At 36.0% G+C, this 24,012-nt stretch overlaps 1 protein-coding gene across 1 annotated transcript in view; it reads left to right on the top strand.

Annotated features, from left to right (window-relative positions):
• Window positions 1-24,012, top strand: part of LOC149083467 (exosome complex component 10-like) — a 61,236-nt gene that overhangs the window by 13,848 nt on the left and 23,376 nt on the right. The window contains exons 9-16 of the mRNA XM_089233983.1: window positions 5,097-5,287; window positions 6,689-6,845; window positions 10,603-10,751; window positions 11,819-11,869; window positions 20,484-20,595; window positions 20,851-20,980; window positions 21,071-21,165; window positions 22,654-22,731. Coding sequence (XP_089090109.1) covers window positions 5,097-5,287; window positions 6,689-6,845; window positions 10,603-10,751; window positions 11,819-11,869; window positions 20,484-20,595; window positions 20,851-20,980; window positions 21,071-21,165; window positions 22,654-22,731 — 963 coding nt within the window. The remainder of the gene's footprint in view (window positions 1-5,096; window positions 5,288-6,688; window positions 6,846-10,602; window positions 10,752-11,818; window positions 11,870-20,483; window positions 20,596-20,850; window positions 20,981-21,070; window positions 21,166-22,653; window positions 22,732-24,012) is intronic.

Below are 24,012 nucleotides of genomic sequence, written 5' to 3'. Positions count from 1 at the left end.
GATCGGGCTTTCCATCACAAAACCCCGATATTGTCTGTGATCGTGGAACTGAAGATGGTTTGCAATACCTTTCAGCTTTAAAGTGCAAATTCGAGTGTTTCCGTTTAAAAAAAAAAGTCGTCACTGGAAGCAGCAGAAATTACTGTAGTCGATTGTCATTGTGCTAAATCCCGATGTTTTGTGAAAAAAAATTTCATTCTGGGGGTAAAAAGTGCATGTCCGCCGAATTACGAATGTTAGTTTAGAAACTTTGCAGAATATCGCCAATGTTGCCGAATAACGAGCGTTAAATCACCAATGTTGCAGAATAACGAGCGTTAAATCGCCAATGTTGCAGAATAACGAGCGTTAAATCGCCAATGTTGCAGAATAACGAGCGTTAAATCGCCAATGTTGCAGAATAACGAGCGTTAAATCGCCAATGTTGCAGAATAACGAGCGTTAAATCGTCAATATTGCCAAATAACGAGCGTTAAATCGTCAATATCGCCAAATAACGAGCATTAAATCGTCAATATAGCCAAATAATGAGTGTCAGATCGCCAATCTCGCCAGATAATGAGTGCTGAATCGCCAAAAATCGAGTTGATTCTTCCAAAATTCTCTCCCATTTTGCTACAATTTCTTTCCAAGTATAAAAAAATTAAAAACTTATACAATTTTTTTAGCTCATTTGAAGTGCTGCTGTTCCAGGCAGCAAATAGTGCCCTCAGTAAGCAAAAATCATCTTAAATAGACGGGTGCAAAAAATTTTATGATAGCCGCTCTTTCAAACAAGGTGTCAGAAGCCTAAAACACCAAGAACAAAAATCAAGCTGACGAAAAGATATTTGATAACAAAAGACAGTGCAGTTTTATTTTGAAAAGGGTTGAGGGTTAATGAAAATATACTTGTTAATTTCACTGCTCCAATTTATAAATATCTGCTCCGAATCCCATATTTTGCTGCTCCAAAATTGCTCCAAATCCGAATTTGCTGCTCAAAAACTGCTCCAAATCCCGAATTTGCTGCTCCAAAACTGCTCCAAATCCCGAATTTGCTGCTCCAAAACTGCTCCAAATCCCGAATTTGCTGCTCCAAAACTGCTCCAAATCCCGAATTTGCTGCTCCAAAACTGCTCAGAATCCTGAATTTTGCTGCTCCAAGGCTACTCCGAAATGGACTTTGTCACTTCCCACCCTGCATATTGATTAGGGACAAAAAAAGTTGGTAGTCTATTTTTCACCGCCGTTTCGATTAATTTAGAAAAGATAGGAAGAATAGAAATAGGGTGGTAATTATTTAAGATATTTCTATCTCCTGCTTTAAAAACGGGAATAATTGTACCACATTTCAAAGGATGAGGAAAATATTGTTGAGCAATAGACTCATTTATAAAGTCAGAAATGTAATCAATATTCTTAATGCTAAAAGCTTTAAGAATTCTTGTATTCACACCATTATAATCTGATGATGTCTTACTACACACAAAATTCACAATATTTAGTCTGTCAAAGTTTTCAATAGAGGAAAAAGAAGAATGAATGCAAGGAGTTGGCAAAAAATTTCCTGTAGTTACCAGGACGATTTGAGCTGTTAGAAATTAATTTGAAATGAGAGCTAAAATTTTTAGTTCAATTGTCACCATCTGCATCATGAGGTAAAACTGTGTGAGTGACCCTACCAGTAAGTTTGTTTACATACGACCACTGTTTTCTTGCAGTGTTACATTTACTAAATTTGGTCTTAAAATAGGTACTTTTAGCAATAATAATCATCAGTTTAATATTTTGAGCTATAGTTTTATAGGCAAGCCTATAAATTTCAAAGAATGGATGTTTCTGAGTTTTTTTTTCCAAAGTTTTTCTTTACGTATAATTAATTCATAAATTTGTTTATTGATCCAAGGTCTTTTGTATTGCGTGTGTTTGCTTTTATTATATGGGAAATTTTTCTTAATTGAGTTTATAGCATAAATCATATTATGATATTCAGTCACTAAATCCGAAGAGTTACAATTTAAATTTATTATACAAATACAAATACAACGCCACAACAGGCAAAATGCCCAACGAGGTGGCTGATAAAAAGATGCCCATAGAGATTATTAGAGAGGAAATGACACACAGCTTTGAAATCAAATGAATAAATATAGTTATTACTTTGCACAATAGGCAAATTAGTTTTGTTAATGAAAACCAGTTTACAAGCAATGGCAAAATTATCAGTAATGATGATAGGGAAAAATGAATCTTGTTCAACCTTAGCTTTAGAATATATGCAAAAAGAAACTGCAAATGAAAAAAAAAAGATGATAGACTGAAAACCTGATAACCGCAAAGAAATTTCCCATGTTAAATTATGATATTGGTCTGTTCTGTATTTAACGAAAGTGATAATATCAAAATGATAGCATTATCAGTGAATTTAATATGCAGCATCTAGCGTATCATCCAATTTTTGACTGTGCTTGTAAGAAAATCATACTTTTTTGGGGAAAAATTAATCCTGAAAAACTTATCGTAGAAAATTTCTTTGCTTGTGTGTTTTTCTTCAAATGAAACCTTGTGCACAATGTAAATTGTCGCCATTAGGATTTTGAAACTTTTCGTTTTGGCAGGAAGGGACAAAATTTGCCAAGCAGCCTGTGTCAGTTTGACCTCTCAACAGCACAATCGGTGAAGTGATTTATATCTGGGATGAATATATATCCTGCCAATTCTGTGTGTCCTATTTTTGAGCTTTACAGCTAGTTTTGATGGTAGTGATTTGATTTGAATGTATTAATGTCAGGTAATTTAAACTACTGCTTAGGTGATGATCGACGACATTGCACTAATTGTTGCTGGCTTGCACAGTGTTACATTTTTCCAAAGAAGAAAAATCTCTGATTTTTTTTTTCATTTATGTAAAGTCTGTACTTTTGTTTTTCAGAAATCTCTTTGATATTTGTCTGGGAACGGTTTTTATATGAAATTTTGATCAGGACAAAAATCTTCCTAATTCTTATTCTCCAAGGTTAGCAACTCCTTTGAGGCATGAATTTGAGCTGACCTCCCTTCTCCCCCATTAGAAAATCTCCCCACAGAGTGACAGATGTACAATAGTAAAAATATTTCACATATTATATATACATTATATATTTTTAAATATATAAAAATGACTGTGTAATTTACCGTATCATTCACCATCAATCTGATTAAGAACTTCTCCAACATAACCTGACTTCCATCGCTGACTGGTGTTCCCTATGGCAAATGGCAATGAATATTTCAAAAACGGTTCACATGAAAGTTACCCGTAAACTTCTTCCTCTTGAATACTTCTACTCCATCAGTCATTTAACGTTATCCCAAGTTCTTCATATCAAATACCTCGGTGTCATAATTTCAGCCGACCTATGTTGGAACAAACACGTCGACTACATTTACCAAAAGTGTCTTAACAAACTTTTCTTCCTCCGCCGCAATCTTAAACACTTTACTCGGGATATCAGACTTCTCTGTTACCAAACTTATATCTCCCCCGTCCTCTCCTACGCCGCTGAAATCTGGGACCCCTACACCTCCAGTAATACAGACAAACTCGAATCAATTCAAAATAAATCCGCCTGATTTGTTCACGACTGCTGGTCATCTTTCATTTCTGTGTCCGAACTTAAAAATGAACTTCATCTCCTCCCTCTCTCTACTCTTCGTCTCATTTCTCGATTAACATTGTTTTATAAAATTTTCCATGGTCAGTTCAACGTAGATACTTCTGGTATCTTAGCCAAACCATCCTATATCTCTAGAAGACTCGACCATTCCCTTAAATTAAAACCTATTTTTGCTTCTACTGACTGCTTTAAATACAGCTTCTTTCCTCGTACCATTGGTGAATGGAACAAACTCCCAAGCTCTATTGTTGAATCTCCCACTATCACTAGTTTTTTATCCAATATCAAACAATACCTTTGTCATTCTCAATTGCATCCTCTTGTATAGGCCCAAGGGCCAACAATATTGTATAAATAAATAATAAATTTCAATCATTAAACTTCACTTACAATTCAATTTTTATTTCAACACTAAAAATTCACACTCAACACTTGATGCACTCAGACTGTCAGGTACCCTCACACACACACTTCCGGCACAACTCAATCAGTAATAAATTGCACATGGTGATAGACCAGAGTCGTGCTTGGTTCGAAAGAAATTTATGTTGAGATACATAACAGAATGTCATATGTTCAAATTATGTTCAAATTTACTTGAAAGATTTTTATGTTGTCTGTTTAGCCAAGGTGTATGCTGTCCATGGGTTTTAAGTAGTAATAATAGGTTTGAGTCTATGCTCAATGTTTTCCCAATGCTAGTAATTGGCAACATCAGGACATGTTCCCAGCTTTGTTCTTCCGGACATATCATGATGATGCAACCACTAGTGCTGGGAAAATGTCTTGGATGAATTCAAAAGTAAGAGGATCTTGAAGCTTGAAACTCTCCTTTAATTGGTGATATTTCCGAAGATCTGATGCTTCAATGTGTGCATTTGACCACCATGTGAAACTGGCTTAGTAGGATGCAGAATATGGAAAAAGATTTTGAGTAAACGCATAATGGCGTTTTTATGATTTGTTCTTTCAATTAACCCTTTAAGCGACAATGACAAGGTATCTCGTCTTGATAAAAGCCTCTTATTTTAGGACAGATAAGCCCAGATATTTTATAAAAAGTTGATTTCTCAATAGAAAAATTTTTCCTACACCCATTAGTTAGTTTGCACCTGCTGAAAATCAAAAGAAAGCCTACTTCATTAAAAAAGATGGCATTTTGAAGGGAGGTTTAGTGATTTCCGATTGCCATTTACAGGATTAAAGTAATTGACTTCACTCTTACAATTCAAAATTTTGATGTCTACACCAAAAATCAGACTCAACACTAGATGCACTCAGACTGTCAGGTACCCCTTGTCCCCCACACACACTTCCGGCACAATTCAATCAGTAGTAAATTCATTTACTGGGTTGAAGTAATTTTCTTTATATTTCTCGTATATCTGCATCCTGCATTCTATTATGAATCTATATGCTATGGATAAATGTGCTTCAAATTAAAATTTTTATCTTTAGGTCTTTCATGGCGCAGACATGGATGTCTTGTGGTTACAGAGGGACTTCGGCGTATACATTGTTAATATGTTTGACACAGGTCAGGCTGCGCGAGTGCTTGGTTTCCCGCACTTGTCATTAGTTTACCTTTTGAAGCATTATTGCAAAATCAACATGGACAAACGCTACCAGTTAGCAGATTGGAGGATTAGGTGAACAGTGTTTCTTTCTGAATAATTATGCTAGTGAAACAAAGTATATGATGTGTTAAGTTGCTAAAACGTAAATGATTTTTCTTGGTTAAGTATTTTGGTCACATAGACTTCAGATTTTTTAGGTGTGAAGTTAATTATAAAATTTTGAAATTATCTTGACAGAAATTTATGATTGCTGTATTCTCCCACATTAACTGGCATTCCAGATTCCGGGAAACACAGAGGCAGACCAGCATGCCAGGAATACCCATATTTTCTGGGATGCTGGTGTTTGGGAAATGCTCTCTCTGTATTTTAGGATATTCTCTGTTCTACAAATTAACGTTTGGGTAGTTCTAGTTTTATGTTTGCTTTTCATACCACAAATCTTAATTCATTAAAATGTCAGATACTCCAAGCATATTTGTTCACATAGATCAGTTGAGTTGAATGGGAAAATAAGTATTTAACCTTAGAATAGACTAAAGAGTTTTTGCGTTTCATGGTCATGAGCTTAAAATAGAAATAAGCAGTGTTAAAAATTTTAATAACTGCACTGGAAAATATTATGATGTAATATACACACACAAAAAAAATGACACTGTTTCTTCAATCTCTGAACATATGCAAAAACTGTGCAGAATATAATATCTGCATTTAATATTGGGTTGACCTTAATTATTAGAGCTATACCTAAGTGCTTGACTTTCATTATAGTTGTCAAATTCCCATGTGAAACATGTTGGTTACAGTGACAACCTACTATTTAATGCTTATTTGCTCAGTTATTTGGTACTTGGTATAAATTGCTATTGGTCTTTTGAATGTATTCCCTGAACGTCATTGAAACTCACTTTTCATAGCATGCCAGAAATGAACTAGATTGAAACATCCAAAAAACTGCTTTACCCTGATTTTTACAGCATTCTGGCTAATGCACATGGAAATATGGTTGGTTCATATTTCATGGGAACAACTTCGCATTAAATAACAAGATTTCAGTTATTTTGTACAAGAAAATTCTATCTGTAAAACATGATATTCATGATACTAGTACTTTTCAGGAACAAATTGATATGTGATTTCATTATTACATAAGTTCAGAATGAACTTGGTAATCCATCTTCTTGTATTAGCTGAACTCTTTATTTCAGCAATCCTGAAGAGTGCAAGATTTCCAATGCAATTAAATAATGAATCACATTAGATATGCTTGCATTAGCTGTGATCTTGCACTGAGTTCAACTGTATTTTATGTTACTCCAATTTGTCAAATAATCACTAATTCAATGTTTGCCCCTTGTTTTTCATTGTCTTAATCATTCTCAATGTCATTAAAATTATTTGATAAGTTGTATTTATGTTCTCCTTAATATGATAATGTGTGAAAAGTATAAGTAACATTCTTTCCCTGTGCAGGCCTCTTCCGACAGAGCTTCTGAAGTATGCAAGGGAAGACACACACTACTTGCTGTATGTGTATGATTGTATGAAAAATAACTTGATTGAAAAGGGCAACAAGAACCACAACTTGCTGTTGTCTGTATACCAGAGAAGCAAAGATGTTTGCCTGAAAGTAAAACCTTCACGAATACACATATTTATTATTTTCATTCCTTTTTAATTGAATGTTGAATAGTAATATCCTGACTTATATCACCCAGCAATTACGTCATCTTATCCTAAAAAAAATGTTTTACAATTAGACGCATTTTGAGCAAAGCTTGAAGGCTTTTGACCTCATGTTCTTGGAAATGTTTTCTAATAGAGTTGCATAAAAAAAAAAAGATGAATAGATAAGAAAGAATGAAGAAAATCAGGCGATTTACCTCCCGTCTCCTCTTGAGGAGGGAGGCACTTTCAATGAGGAGGAAAATGCTTCATCTCGACTTACGCTGTCAGTCTTGGAGTGAATTACTGGTGTACGTCAAGGTATCACTGTACAGTCTGCCCTAGTATTCGCGGTCTCCTTCCTAGTTAATGGCGTGAAAACGCCATTCAGTGCTAATTCTTGCATCAGAACAACATATAAATTGCAAAACCCCTCCTGAAGATTTTGCTAGTGTTTAAGTTCTCTATATGCCTTCTAACTCCACATCTAGCATTCGGCAGCTTGTTCGAATGTTAAGCAAACATTTATGGCTCATTATACACATTACTCGATGATTATGCAGGCATTTGAAGAAGATGCAAATGCAGGGAAAGTCGTAGAACCAGGGATGAATTTCATAGATGCAGGGATGGGAACTCTGTATCAGTTATGGCGCACTGTGCCAAAATTAGCATCTTGTGCCATCTTGCTCCAATAGTGTATTTTCGTATTTTTCTGTGCCAAATAGCAAATTTTGCTTCAGTGTGCCCGGAATTTTGGAAAGGGTCGCAAAAAATTTTTGTTCTTGCTTACCACGAAACGATTCTTTCCAAGAAGAGCGTGTTTTATTCCACTGTACGTTTAAGTATCGCCTTATTTAAACTATAAGCCCCTCATCTGGCTTCATCGTGAAACCCCACTAATATCTGTGATTGTGCAACTGAAAATGGTTTGCAATAGTCTTTCAGCTTTAAAGTGCAAATGTGAGTCAGTTTCCTTTTCAAAAAAAGTTGCCACTGAAAGCAGCAAAAATTACTGTAGTTGATCATCATTGCGTGAAATCTTGATGTTTTCTGAAAAAAAAATTTCATTCCGGGAGTAAAAAGTGCATGTCCACTGAATTACAAATGCTAATTTAGAAACTTTGCAGAATAACAAGCATTAAATCACCAATGTTGTCGAATAACGAGCATTAAATCGGCAATGTTGCCGAATAACAAGTGTTAAATCTCCAATATCGCCAAATAAGGAGTACTGAATCGCCAAACAGTGTGTTGATTCTTCCGAAATTCTCTAACAGCGTAGTTGATATAGAAAATAATTGGAGAACTAATTAACAACAGTTCAGAAATCGACAGGGAGGGATTATAATGGAACTGATTGCTCCTAAAACCGAAGTAATACAGCATGATAATCAAGATTAAGACTTGGAAGACAAGTTCATTGTGAGCAACAAAGCACAGGGGCTGCATAACTGTAAATTGGTAATGCATTGTTTCCATGACATAGACCCATCTATGGTATATTTTTCACATGTAGAAAAAGAAAACTCTTTCTTTCTAACCGAACCCAGTCAAGGCTCTATTGACTTTATCTAGTTTTAGCCATTGCCCCTGTGAAGGGGTGGGACTGTGCAGGAAGTTACTATACTCTAATAAATTAACTGAAGAAGAAACGACTAACCGACATTATAATATTCTTTCAGAAAACATTTCCAAGAATCACTGGACGACCTTTCTGTTTCTGATGCATAAAGCAGATACAAACAGGATATCGAAAAAGCAAAAGGTCATGATTTGTATTATTCGAGAATTTTTTATATTCATGCCCCCCCCCCCCCCCCCCCGCGAATACAGAGAGATGACTGTAACCCCTTCGGTCCCGATAATCGATGTTCTACTGTATTGTTACAGTGTATAGATATTTGTAAAGGCTTGAGGAATGCATGCACGGTTTGCGTGGCATGGGATTGTTTGAATAGAAGAACAAGATTCTAGGGAATGGGACAGTAGAATTCAAAGAGAGGAGATGTTGGTTTAGAAGGCTACTGTAGTTTTCCCAGTACTTCTAGTTTATGTAAATAAAGACATTTATTTCTTCTCAAATCCTCGTTCCTGTGAGTTATTGCCCATCTTCAAGTCCTTGGTGAAGAACCCGGGAGAGATCTGCATGACAGGATGAATCTGGTGACAGAGGTTCAACAAGACCCAGCTGCAACGGTTTGACAATATAGATACCATTTCTAGTATATTTTCTGAAGTGGGGGAGGGGGATCCCCTGATCCCTTCCCAAATGACAGGCTTGTTACAGCTCTATGAATGAAATTCCAATTTGTTAATGAATGCTGGAGCACTTGATCCCTTCTGCAGAATACTGTGGGTGCTCGAGCCCCCGATGTTTACACCATGTCTTTTACACCCTGTGGCGGGGGCCCTTGTCTAGGATCTTTGTTAGGCTCTAAACCAGGTTTTGTCGCTATTTAGTGAATTTATAGTGTGGAAAAAAGAAATGAAAATTTTCCCAGTTGGAGCTGTGTCTGCCCCACCTTTGTTGGGATGGTTTATGTAACAAACTCTGCATTAATGATGCCATTGAGTATGCTGTGATTGTGCTTTTAGGAGACCAAAATAGCGCTAAAGATGTCAGATGAGAAAATGCAGTTGCTAATGCACCATTCTCGATGTGTAGTTGCTTCACCTAAAAGAAAACAATGGAATCGTCCGTCACGATGTAATGTGACGGAGGCAACATGCTTCTCGTGATCAGTGAACTATATCTGTGATAATTGAATAATTCATGAAAACAGTGTTATTTCTTTGTTAGCACATACTAAATAATGTATCATAGTTCAGTGGTTCTCAACCTTTTGCAAGCCCGCGGCCCGGTTTCATTCATTTTTGTGAGTTAAAACCCAGTCAAACACACAACCAACAGAAAATGAATGAGGAAAAAGGAAACGGCTATTCACTCACGGCCCGGTATGAATGAAGTCAGGGCCTGGTACTGTGCCACGGCTCAGCGGTTGAGAAACACTCATAGTTTTATGACTATGAAAACAATTTGAATTAAATTTTGCACTTACATACTGTATTAAATTGCATCATTGCTTGAACATGTTGTGGAAGTTAGTTGTTTCTGTCTTTACACATTTTCGTGCAGCCAAGTCTGGCATCCGTGTTACGGCAAGTAGCTGTGGATGGTCGCACCCAGGCTGCCACTCATCCATTTTAGTTCTGTGTTAAAGCACACAAACACTTTACTAGCTGATGGTCCTTTGCCTGGTTGAGTAGCAGTGTTGTTATCTTTCGGGTCATCAATGAGCTCTTTTTTCACACTTTGAATGAGTTTATCATCACTGATAATTTGGATTCCAAGGTTCGACGAATTATCCTGTAGTCATCTGTGCGAGCATTATTGCTACTCTAGCACACTTTTTATTATTCACCTATGAGAAACATTTAAAATGCTGATTTTTTTACTGATGATCTGGTTAACTAGAGTCTAAAAAGAGTTCTGCTGTTTTTTGTGAATCGATTAGTTCTTTATCAAATTTATTGATATAGGATAAAGCAAGAAGAATATCTGTGTGAATTGTGATGTTCAAATGAACTAATATTTATTTTCATAAAAAAAATTATTGTTGTATGAGCTGCAAGCCAATGTGTCTTGTTAAAAAAAGAAAAAATATATTATGTTGGATTATAATACCATGCATTGCAAAATGTTTCTCTTTTTTGTGCAGAGGTATGAAAAATTACTGCTCACTGAGGACAGTTACATGGAGCTTTACAAGAAAAGTCGTAAGAATCTCAATGTACAGCAGCTGTATTGCTTGAAAGAACTTTATGAGTGGCGAGATAAAATTGCTCGTGTCGAAGATGAGAGTTATGGGTATGTTTTCACAGTATAAATTTTGAAAATTCATAATATTTTTCTCGTCATTAATGTGTTCAATTTATGGTACAGTAAACTCTCACTAATCCACCACATATCAGACCAAGGTGTGCCATGTTACTGAAATTGTCAGATTACTGGAAATCAATTGGAAAAAGCTCATTTAAGTAATATGAACTGAACTTATGCGCAATACATCAATTGACATATTTTTCTCGTCTATGCTCGAACAAAAAAACCTGCCTAAAAACGCTAGATTACTGGACAGGCGGAACTGGTACATGGCCGGATTATCAAAAGTCTACTGTGTTTTATAATTTTCTTTGTTACTTTGTCACTAATATAATTGAGTGTCTTGTTTGATTTATTGCAAATTTGATCATTCGTAGGGTTTCAGAAATCTGTATTTTATAAAGGTCTTGCCTATGTCTGTACTGCTACTTCACTGTAAATGCACCGAGCACTCATTCCTCAGCGGAATTTCTAATGAATCGAAATGTGCGGGAATGTATGTTCAGAGTGGTCACAATATAAATTCTAATTTATTTATATTGTGAGAGTTATGCTTGTTTCCCATTCTTGCTGGTACTGCTGTCTTCCATATTTTGATGTGAAGATGGCCTGTACTGCAACTGCATTAAAAAAATGTATCCCAAAATGCCTGTATTTCTTTAGAATATCATGCTCATCCGAATCAGTTTTGAGTGAAAAATTTAATTTTAACATTAATTATAGTACATCACCCGTAGGAAAATTATGAGAGGTTGTGATGTTAAATATGTTAAGAGTGGCCTTCCATACCATTTTCTTTTTTTAGGAAGCAATATTTGCTCTATTTTTAGTGTTTTTGTAGTAATTTATCCCTTATTTGCAAAATGAGTTATTAACTTTTTGTTGCAATTCAATATTTCTCTTTAAATTAATGGTTACAAAATAAATTCTAACTTGTGTAAATAATGTGTTCTAAAATCCATTGATGAACATAATATTTTTTTTGTGCATTCAATAATGACATACTTGATATTTATCTTTAAATTTGATGGGAAATTTTTTTCTCCCCTCAGTTATGTGCTACCAAATCATATGCTCCTTCAAATTGCAGAAGTTCTACCAAGGTGAATAAAATCCTTAATCTCTTTTTGATTTCTTTTTTATGTTGCATTTTCCATACTGAGAAGTGTAAAAAAAAGTGATAAATTATGCCGTCATTTAAAAAACAGGTTTAAAAGACATTGCTTTCTTCTATTGCACTGCTCAATACACATTCATTCATTCATGCTCAATACACTGATTTTATTGCTAAAGATATTTTAGTAATTTTATGGTGACTTTGGGATGCTGAATCTGGTATTGATTTCATCATATTGACTCTAGTTTTTGAAATGAAATGTTCATTTCAAATGTTTTTTTTTTTTTTTTTTTCAATTTTTTTTTCTGTGTTTAAATATAGATGATATATATGTAAACACAGGAAGAAAACCATATGCAGTTCTGATTTAAAATGCCAATCGTATATTTATAATATTTCTTGCATAAGCCTAATGTACCTATTGTAAAAAAAGTTAAGTTACACTCAGATTTTGAGACACAACAATTTATCATTTTTCTTTGTAAAAAAAAAGAAATTGTGAAACTTATTAGTAGAGCCGGGAAGTTTAGGCACTAAAAATGATAAAAATAGACAGGCAAAAAAACATTAAAAACGCTTAAAATAAGCACTAAAAAAAGGCATTTACAATTATCAGAAGAAAGGAAAAATAACTGAATGAATGAACGCCAGAACTTTGCCACTGGACTTATCCCGTTGCAGAGATCTCTTCCAGCCCAACTTCATGGCAGAGTCTGGAACACTTTATTTAGTGTCAAAAAAAAAAACCATACAAACTTTTTTACAACATATTTTCCCCGGACAATACGGACAATTGGGTACTGTCGCGATTAACAAATTTTGTGGTGATTACAGACGAGATGGGATTAGGAGTTGGAGAAGTTTCAGGGTTTAGTTAAGATGAATGTACACATATTAGGATGGAGGTATGTTTTAAAAGCAATTGAGCGTCCCCCCCCCCTCCATGCCATCTCATCTGTTATCTTACACTTGCCATATTATATACAAAGGATACAAAAAGAAAAATAAATGAGAATCTTATTGTGAAATAATATATATATATATATATATACATCCATCGGAGCGAGTCATCTCGCCATTGGTGAGCAAATGGGTTTGATAACTTGCGACTAGAAGCCAGCATCAGTTTTATTGGGTTGAGTTCACTCGCTCTGGTGGATTTAATGAAAATATACAAAATAGAAGTATTGTGTGGGGGAATATATACAATTAGGGAGCACCCATGGCATCTCGCTTAGCACCTTATTCGGTGAGCAACATGAATCCGACAATATGAGTACGCACGTGTGTTGTGGACATGAAATGCATGGACAACTTGAATGGAGGAAAGAGAGAGAGAGAGAGAGAAATACACACATATACACACATTTATATACATATATATAACTGCCAGGTCGAGTCGTCTCGCCTTAAACCTATTTTGGTGAGCAATGTGGGCTTGATTTAAATGGGAGATTGTCTGGAGAGAGCCTTAGCTAAGGATCAGCTTCGGTCTTGGTGTTTTGGTTGACTCGATCTGGCTGGTTATATTTATATTTAAAAAAAAAATGAATATATATATATATATATATATATATATATATATATATATATATATAATATAAACTACATGTGTAATGGATGAAATATTATGAAACCTTATGGCATATGAAGGACACTTGTGGTTATCACATTTACATCATTGTAACGGGAATTCATAAAAATTCTTGTTCAGGTCCTGTTAGTACATGCTATATCATGTATTAGTAGTGGCAGTCATGTGGATATGATTTTTGTTGTTGTTTTTATCCATTTCTGTTTTTTCTCCCACTTATTTTTGTAATATTTAAAACATTATTTTATAAATCTGGTGGACAGATGTCTTGTTTTTTGTTGGTGTGTGTATATCTGACAAGGCTTGTAATCCTTGCTGCTGTGTTTTTGTTTTTGATTATTTGAGTGAACCATTGTTTTCGGAATATTTGTACATGTGTTTTGTAAATTTGCACTCTGTTGCATAGTGAACAGGAGTACCCACCATACCGCAGGCACATTTGTCTGTTCGGCGGCGTTTCCATTCGTGTAGATATATAGGGAATGGGCCGTGTCCTGTTATGAAGATAGTCACCTCCCTATTCCAGTTTAGTGTGTTGTATGTGACTCGAGGGACAATTTTGTGCACTTTCCTAGCTGTTGTTCCTTGGTCCCAAATTTGCTGCCATTTCTGGAAGGTTGCTTGTTTAAGTTGTCGCTTCAGGAGCGTTAGTGGGAAAGGGTTATCAAGTTTATTGTCACAGTTGATTGCAGCTTTGGCTAGAGAGTCTGCTCTCTCGTTTCCAAGAGGAAAAATAACTGAAGCTTAGATATTAAGTGTCCAAGAAGGCCATGGGGTGAAGGACTTGGGTGGGGGGGGGGGGGGGGGTCTGGTCCCCTCCTGGAAATGTGAGAAAATGACTGAAAGAGGGGAAAAGATGGCCAAATCTATTGTTCTATCACTTTGGTTCCTCGAAATGGAAGTGGTTCCCCCTAACAAAATTTCTGGCTATGGGCCTAGTGTCCAAGAAACCGACTAAAAATTGGTTGCACTTACTCATTTTATTGTTTCAATTATAGCTCATAATAACTGCGTTATTTTTAAAATGAAATTGATTTCATGCCAAAAATATTGTTTGTGGTCCCTCAAGATTAGGTTCATTCCAGGATCAGCATTACCAGATGCAGAGCCTGCGCAGAAAATGATTACTATGCTCCTTTGAGCTGTGAATGTTTATTTGTTGGTACAATATTTGAAAAATGCAGTATCGTATCTATAGTTGGAACACAGCTACCATGTTTTATTGTTTAAAAATTTTTTTTTTCCATTCAGATTACCACATATGCTGGCACACACTTTAAGGGCAGGGCCTGGTGTGGCTACACCTGAGCCCTGAGGGCACATCTGGTCAATACAATCAAATAATAAATACCTAAAATAAGTTTTCATGGCTGTTTGGAATACATTTATGGTGTAAAAAATATAATGAGACCCAATACAGTGCCCCCTCTGGGTACGTCTCTGATCCCACCAATATGCGTTAGGATTCAGAGGGGCAGAGCTGATGACGAAATTTTGCTGAGAAGGATGTAGGGGGTCAAAAATGGCTAAAAATTTGCTTGCATAATACTTGAACGGTGCTTGAACTTTGCCCTTAATAGTATTAATTATTAGTTTTTTTCTTTCGTCATATATGCTTTTTATATTAGGTGTATTGCCTGTTGTGGCCTTTGTGTTTGTATTTGAAAATTAAATTTTGATAGTCGGCCTAATACATAAGCAGCACATATGAATTACATTGTAGCTGTGAGAAATGAAAATCAATAATATACTTAAGATCTGATTTACATAAATATAGAGATTTAGGCAGTACATATAGACCTGAGTTTTGCCTGATGACATAAATGTAGTACAGTAAAATCCTGTTATGACAGGACTGAAGAAATCACTTCATTGTAACTAAATTTCGTTATAAAGGAATTTGAAATTTCATGAATTTTTACATTCTAACATACACTGCTCAAAACAATTAGGGGAGCACATGGTTTTAACAAAATTACGCAAAGATGTATACCGATAAGTAACATAAAATGAATCATCCATAATTTAAAGCCTAGCAGGAAATGGAAGAAGAAAACTTCATATGCAAATCAAAGTTCATGACGTCAAAAACCAGAAAAAGGAGATAAGGGCAGAAATCGGGATGTTGCAGAAACGTCTGTTTTACTGCAGTAACTGTGAAATTCGATTGCGCAGTATTTTTTTTTGAGACAAGGTGACTTGAGGATGTCTCAACAACGTGATTTACCGGAATCCATGGCATGGCGTGTTATAGGCAGACTGGAATCCGGGCAAACACAATGTAGTGTCGCGGACGCTGTTGGAGTCGCCAGAAGTGTTGTTGCAAGGCTGTGGAATCGATTCCAAGAAACAGGAAATGTTAGACGTCGACCAGGGCAAGGTCGGCCACGCGCCACTACGGCAACTGATGACCGGTATATACGGTTAACAGCCCGTCGAAACAGAACAGAGAATGCTACGCAGCTACAAAGACGGTTGCTCTTGGCAACAGGACGAAGGGTGTCCAGCCAAACAGTACGTAATCGGCTTCATGAGGGAGGGCTCTATGCACGTAGGCCAATGGTCTGCATTCGGTTGACCCCAGGCCACTGTGCGTCCCGAAGAAGATGGGCTGCTGAACATCGAGATTGGGAGCAACATGATTGTGTAACGTTACCAATTGGGCCCCCGTGGAAATCGTCTTTATTCTAGTCATTGTTTTACCTTTGTCTCCGGGATCGACCGGTAGGATCATGTGTCCGCCGATCGGCTGCCAATTTGTTATGTTTGGTTGCCAGATTCAATATTATAATGTTTACAATAATTCCTTTTCTCATGAAATTATGTAAATCAGATACAAGCTAATACCGCACCTTCAATGTTGTGATTGGTTCTTCAGTGAGACATTGTGGGAATGCTGCTATATAAAAGCCAGCTAGAAATGTGCTGAGCTACGACTTCCTTGTTTACGACCGAATCAACGATTTAATCAGTAATGCGTCACGCCCTGTCATGGTGTGAGCTAGATCGTCTCATAAATACAATGAAGTTACAATAGTAGAAGTGTGCCTTGGCACTTAACCCCGTCTCATTGCACGTAAGGTTTCAACGTCGTCGTGATCCAGTGATCGGTTAGTGGCCAGACCGGCCACCCGTGGACCTTCATCTCAATGTGTGTGTTTACACCAAAACCGTCTGAAGCTGTTGCCAACGAGTCCTTGGGGCAGACACCTGGGAGTATCTACCGGACGATGTGATAACACGTGAAACCTGGACACGGCGGTGAGATCGATTCGTATTACTGTTTCATTGTGACAATGAGAGAAAAGCCTAACTGTGATGAAACGTTAATTAATAGTTTAACATATAAAAAGCCTGATTGTGATAACGTTGATTAATGGTTTAACAATATAATTGAATAAATGTTATAGTTCTATCTGAACTTTGTCTATTTCATTGTTGTCATCCACTCAATGGTTACTGGGGGGAAAAATATTAAAGAACCGGGAGGTAACGATTACGATACGTTACAATTGGAGCCAAGTGCTGTTTACAGACGAGTCCCGATTCAGTCTGGAGTGTGACACCCGACGTGTTCTGGTATGGACGGACAGGGGCACTCGAAATAACCCCGCATTCGTTCGTGAAAGGTCACAATACAGACGAGCTGGTTGGATGGTATGGGGTGGAATCAGCATAGGCGGACGTACGGACCTGCATATCATTCGGAATGGCACTTTGACGGCCCGAAGGTATGCAGGCGAGATACTGTGACCTCATGTCATCCCTTATGCTGGAGCCATTGGAGATTCCTTTGTTTTCCAGGATGATAATGCCCAACCGCATAGAGCTCGTCTGGTGGAGAACATGCTTGAAGCTGAAACAATACAGCGTATGGAATGGCCAGCGTGCTCTCCTGACCTGAATCCAATCAAGCATGTTCAATCGAGGACGACGCATTGCTGCGCGACCAAGGCCGCCTGTTACTGTCCGAGACTTGCAGATTGCACTTCTTGAGGAGTGGAACAGTATTCCCCAAAGTCTGATCGATAACCTCATCGCATCCATGGCAAACAGGTGTGCAGCAGTCTTAGCTGTTCGAGGAGACCACACGCCCTATTAAAACTCATGCATCATGTCTAAACAGTACTTTTTTTTATCGTTTACATGTAACCAAATTGTTGCCCTAAATCATCTTTTCATGTTTTTTCCATATTTTCAAAGAATTAAAGCTTAATTCCAAATTTTTTTACGTCTTTTTTCTGTATTGCGCATTGATATGCATGTACTATCCATTGTATGCCAATACGTGGTTGTCTCGCACGGTTTTCTTCACTTTTTTGCTTGCTCCCCTAATTGTTTTGAGCAGTGTATTTATGTTCTAGGTAATAAAAAGAATGAAGTTAAACTTCAAAAATAACTGAAGTTGATAAGGCATTGAATTTTTTTTTGAATAAGTTTCACTTGCAACATATTTTGAGGCAAATAATCTGTGGGTTTTTTTTTGTGAAAGCATAGTGGAAGCCAAGGAAACAACAAATTTCTCTAAAGTATATGCATGCTCAACCACATGCAATGCTTGAAACATTTTGCATCCAAAAGCACGTGTAAAAATTCCAAAGTCTTTTCTCATATGAGTGGGCTGGCAACTGGCACATTTCAGGAATGAATGTCCTGAAACCATGTATGTTTCTGGAAATTGTCTTGAACGAATATCCTGTAAAGACAACTACATCCACATCTTGAAAATTTGAAAGTCTAGTATTCTTTTGATAGGGTCCTATAACTGCTGTTTGAATTTTAAATTCCAACCTAGTTTGATTTTTCAAAAATGTTGAATATGTAGATGAAGATATGCCATATTTTAATGCCAAACAATGTTTTTATTTACAACAGTATCAGCTTCAGAAATGGTCTTAAGTTCTTCTTTAAGTGAAAACTGTTTCCTTTGAGTCCACTCATTTTGAAACAGAAGAAATACAAAACATTCCTAACACTTACCACACATTATATTTCTTTTTCATGCACCATATTGCTTGAAATTTCTTCCTAATAAGCCATAAAAGAACAGCCCTTCTTCCCCAACAGTTCAGTAAGTTAATTCTCTGGAACCAATTTAGGAGATAATTTTTATAGTGTTCTATACTCTTTTGGTGATTTTCAGAAACCTGTTTTTAAATTCTTTTTCACAGACTTTGCATTTCGTAAAGGCAGAATTTGCAATACATTGTTCGTATGTAAAATTATTTAAGGATTATAAAAGTTTTTGTTGCAACAAAATTTTTGCTATAACGATATTCATTAAAACAGGATTCGACTGTAATATAGTGAATAAACTAGGAAAATGTTAATAAAAATTAACCATTCATCTGGCCAATTAATTTCTCTTCCCCTTTTTGGAAGTTGAAGCTGCTACTAAAACATTATTTTTCTTCAATTTTTTTTATGAATACATTGAAACAATTCACACACACACACACACACCATGTTCTTTTCAGTTTTTCAAAATCATCAACAAAAGCAAATTTAGTAATTTAAGCAATTTACAATTAGTTTTTTTAAGTTATATCAAAAATTGGCATGGCTGTTATCCTGTCATAGCTAGCTGACTGGTTTAAATTAAAAATTTTACATAAAAAATTAGTGGCTGCAGACTATATTGAAATGTTGAAAGTATGTATTGTCTCAAAAACTAGAGCCAATTCGATAAAACTAACATCAGTTTTGAAATCAACAGCCCCAATATGCCATAAAATAGTTAAAACTTTCTTGGGAACTTGGATTTTTTGTTGTTGTTGAGCAGTGTTATACTAGATTGAGTCATTGAGTTTTATGCGAATTTCTTTATGGGTATAAAGATGATGGAAACAGGATTTACATTACATTACTTCATTTATAAAAAAAAAAAGGCTTGAAAATTTTGGGAAAACTGCCTGGAAAAATGCCAGTAAAATAAGTAAAAAAAAATTTCATCCTAAAAAGATAGGAAAATGGAAAGTTTCTAGTTCTGTGCTGTCTGTTTTTACAATGCCAGCCTTACTAGATCATGTCATTTGAATTGGAGTAAAAAGTCAGTGTTGCTTGCCGAGGCTTTCGAAAAAGAATAACATTCTGTAGTCATTTGGCAAAATAAAAAAAAACTATGAAAGAAATCAAGCAGCGTACAGCGTTCACTCAGAGCAGCACGCGGATCCATTTAACTCGCAACTAATGGAACATCACACATATATATATAATTGTTCTTGCGAGTCATTTGCATATCCCACCACGATAACAAAAACAACCAATGAGCGCAGACTTGGCTGATTAAAAGAAATGATTTTAGTGCTCAATACACAAAAATACTATTGGTCTTTCTGAAACAAATCTTTATTTTACTCTCTTGAACCATGAGATCAGAGAGATTTACAAATATATCATGATACCAAGAGAAATTAAGGCCTTGAATCAATGATTCTCAAACCTTAGTCACTTGCGCCTCTCTTGCTCTAATCTTTTCACGCTGTGTAAACAAAAAAAAAAAATCACTTCAAAACATGGAACAAGCACACCTATCAATATTGATAATGCTGACATCTAGATAAGGTTTTCGATTCTCTCAGGAGCTGCAACACACACTTTGAGAACTGTTAAACTAAACATAACCTTGCTGTAAGAAGTCACTGAGGAATGAAACAAAGGCTTCTCTGATTTTGAAAAAGTCAAATAAGGTTCTCTTTTACATTGAAATTTGATCTTCAATTCATTAATTGATGATGTCAGCCGCAGCTATAGATGCAGCATCTGGTTATGATCTAACCCAGTATTTCCCAAATTGGGCAATATCGTCCCTTGTGGGGGGGGGGGGATAAAAAGGTACAGAGGGGCTGTAGAAGCAACAGGTTTAACATAGGATCCTATGTGTTTTCTTGAGTTGGGGGGGGGGCGATGAGAGGAAAAACATTCCTGAAGAAGGAGGGCGATGGAAAAAAAAATAAAATACAGCATTTAGTAGCTACAATGTATTCATTGCCATTATTTGATACAGGGACCACCAGGGTATATTGGCATGCTGCAATCCAGTCCCACCTTTGGTTCGACAACAACTGAATGAACTTCATATTATGATATCTAAAGCATCACTATTGACAATTGCACAGGTACGTTGACTACCACATGGTTATGAATTTGATTTTTTTTTTCTGATTCCAAATGTTCTAAGATTTAAAAAATGCCAATTTGTAACAATCTTTTGTTGGTGCTTGTGAGTTAATGTAATGTGTTGCAATGGGTTTGACTTGTAAAATGATGTGAATAAGAAATATGAATGAACAAGTTTTGCTGCTTCGCAAAACTTTTATTTTGGTAGTATATATTTGACACTGTTATAATTGTTTTTATTATCGCTGAATTAGCTTCAAGAAAAGATCGAGATGCCTGCATCTATGACCGATGACCCGATAGTGGATCTCAACAATATCCTTCACTGTCCGCATGATATACACTTGTATCAAGGACGAACTGAACATGAAATCCACCTGTCAGGTATTTGTCTTTTACATTTTCAGCAGGAACTATATAAATCAATGTATTTCAGCATTTTCCATGATTAAAAACTGCTTTCTGCGGTATTAGGTAATAGATTGGATATCTGTGCATCTAATGTTGCTGCTGTGAAGATTCCACTGAAGAAGAAACCATGTATGCTGATAGGAAAAGCTGCATTGGAGGTTTGACAAATTTCCTTTTATATAATACAACTTTGTAGTGATGTTAAATTTTGAAAGTGTTTTAGATTGTTCATTTATTTTTAATTTATTGTATTACTGTTGGTAGACTCTTTTGTATATACCATGTATGTTCAACACTGAGCAGTATTATATAAGGTATTGTAACAAACGTGTTTAAGCTATAGCTCTGACAATAGAGAAAATTGGCAAGCCTTCAACTTGGTGGCCAACTTTTTCATTATTTTTTTTGTTACACTAGAAATTTATACATTTATTTGAGAAAAGTCTGTGTGAAAATCCGGTCCTGAGGGTTCTCTAAAGATCCCATCTTAAAAGCAAACCCTGGTGCAAGCCACATCAGTCACCACCCTTTGACATTTTATAGTCAGGGATATGTCAATATTTATTCAATATGTAAGAATTGCAAGCTAAAGGTCTTTGATTATTCACAAAAAATATTCATTGAGAAAATCTGGCTTGCACTTACATTGATTCACTAATCTATTTTATTCCATTCACTTATCTTATGTTACTATTCAGATATTTAGAATAGCATAAAATTGATCGTCTCTGCTGCTGTTTGGCATGTGGCACAATGACCTTGACAACAATTTTCATCTGCACAATTCTCAGAGTGGTCAGCTTTGGTTTGATTAGTTTTATCTCTAAGATGAGTTATTTTATCCTATGTATTTCAAAAGCATGTTATTTACTATTTGTCCAGTCATAATCAAATCTGTGGCTTGTTTGAATAGTTTTCTTGCTTCTTTTATCTTCACTAGTATAGAACATAATTGAAATACCACAATAAAACTTGGTTCAAATTATCGTTAATTTTTACTGTAAAATACTGCATAGCCTTTCAAAATCAGCTTTATACTGTCGGTTTTAGTACAATTAGCCCTTGTGTGCATAAAATACTAATGGCACAATAAAATATAACCAAGTGTGTGTCTTCAATTGATGTAATGTGTGTGAAAGAGGCATAAATCCAGCGCCGCCTGAGTGGGGTGGTGGTAAGATGCTAGTCTACCATTGTAAAGGTTATCGTCACAGTCCCAGGCTCAAACTCAGCGAAGAATATAGGTAAGATATTTTCCTAACGAGCTTGAGGCGACCACCAATAGATGATGCCTTTGTTTCCAACTCAACTCATTAATTGTAGTAAATTGCAATATAGTGATATGGTCAGAGCTGGTGTTTGATGAAAAGTATATAATAAATCCAGATTCTCTCTATTAGTTTACACAAAGTTTCTAATATTTACACATTTTTGATTGCAAAGTTTTGGTGTACAGCAAAAAATATGAATGCAATTTCTATGAAATTTACTCAAAGAAAAAAAAAACTGAAATTCTATAGGGTTGAAGTGAAAGGATTTTTAATGTTCTCGATATATATAATAGAGTATTAACACATAACAGTGAACTGACTACTGAATTGGTGGGCATTTCTTATCTTTTTTTTTATGAACTTTTTTTTAAACAGAAAACAGAAAGTTTAAGCAAAGTAGCTGAAGATGTCACCAACGAAATTGGTGGGAATTTCAGAACCACATATGAAAGGGTAAGCTTTAACTGATTGAAATTATCATATGCTATAGTTCTTTTATGCTCACGGTCTTGAAATGACGTTTTTGCTCGCAATCAATTCTGAAAATTGTCATATCACAGTAATTTTTATTGCATTCTGTTATGGAATGAATGTTCTTGTAAAATTTCTTACAATTTTAAATATTCAGACAGAACTTTAATTTTTTCCCCAAAAGTCTATTATTACTACTATGCCTTATTACTAGGCATGTTCCATAAGGACTAAGAGTAAATCATAAAAAATCAAGGGATATAGTTACAGCAAAAAATATATTTTTTAAAAAATATCTTCCCTCAGATGCTATGCATGCAATGGTCCAATTGTTCAGTCCACTTTTCAAAGCAAGTAGAGAAGGATTTTTCTCAAAGCTGCCTCATTGAACCCTGCACAACTGAAATTTCTACCAGTTCACAACAATTTCTTGTTATGTGTTGTCAAAAACTTTCAAAACTGAAATAGAATACGTGAAGGCTATCATATGCCACAAATCTACCCCCTGCTTACAGTCTGGATATTGCACAATGCGATTTTTGCCTCTACTTGCTTTGAAAAGTGGGTTGAATGATGGCAGCAAATGATGTCATCTGTGAAAAGATACTTTGGAAAAGAATAAATTATATTCTGTACCTGCAATGTTTCATCATTCAGGGAGGCAATCTAACTTTGGTAATTAGAGATATTACTTCTTAATTAAAAATGTAACTTTTTATTTACATCGGCAAATACTAAAGTCGCGCAGGCCTAACAGACGTTTACACGCTTCAGTTTTTACCAATCAACTTACTCTTCTTTTCCCTCATGCACGTGCACACAGATCTTCCGTGACGTCGCAGCTGTCAGTTTTTATTTGCTGGAGGCGGCACCACAGTACCTCCTTCGCAGTGTTCTTGAACACGTTAAGGTACAAATTTATCCACAAACTTGACTCGCGCCTTTCGAATGTCTTTCACTTGCAGGTCTTCTGGTGGGTCGCTGGGGCTTACTTCACGGTTGATGACAGTGGGACTTTAGCATTTTGAGGCATGAAAGCGGGCTTGATTCGATCGATGTGGACTACGTACGGCTTTTCCTTCTTCAGTATCTTGACATATTTCTTCCACTTTATCACCGGATAAGGGTCCTCATACAGTGACTCCAAGGGACCTATCACTCAGTCGATTCGCAAGAACACATGTGTGAGCATCTTTGCGAGGTCCTGTTGATGAAGATATCTGTGGAACCGCGAGATAACGTCGGCTTTGGTCGGAAATCCTG

Source organism: Pholcus phalangioides, unplaced genomic scaffold, assembly GCF_987345545.1.
Source record: "Pholcus phalangioides strain wild (caught in Gottingen) unplaced genomic scaffold, Ppha-v1.0 ptg000008l_1, whole genome shotgun sequence".
NCBI classification, from domain to species: Eukaryota; Metazoa; Arthropoda; class Arachnida; order Araneae; family Pholcidae; genus Pholcus; species Pholcus phalangioides.
Note: the sequence above shows the minus strand (reverse complement) of the source record. Positions and strands in the feature narration are given on the sequence as shown.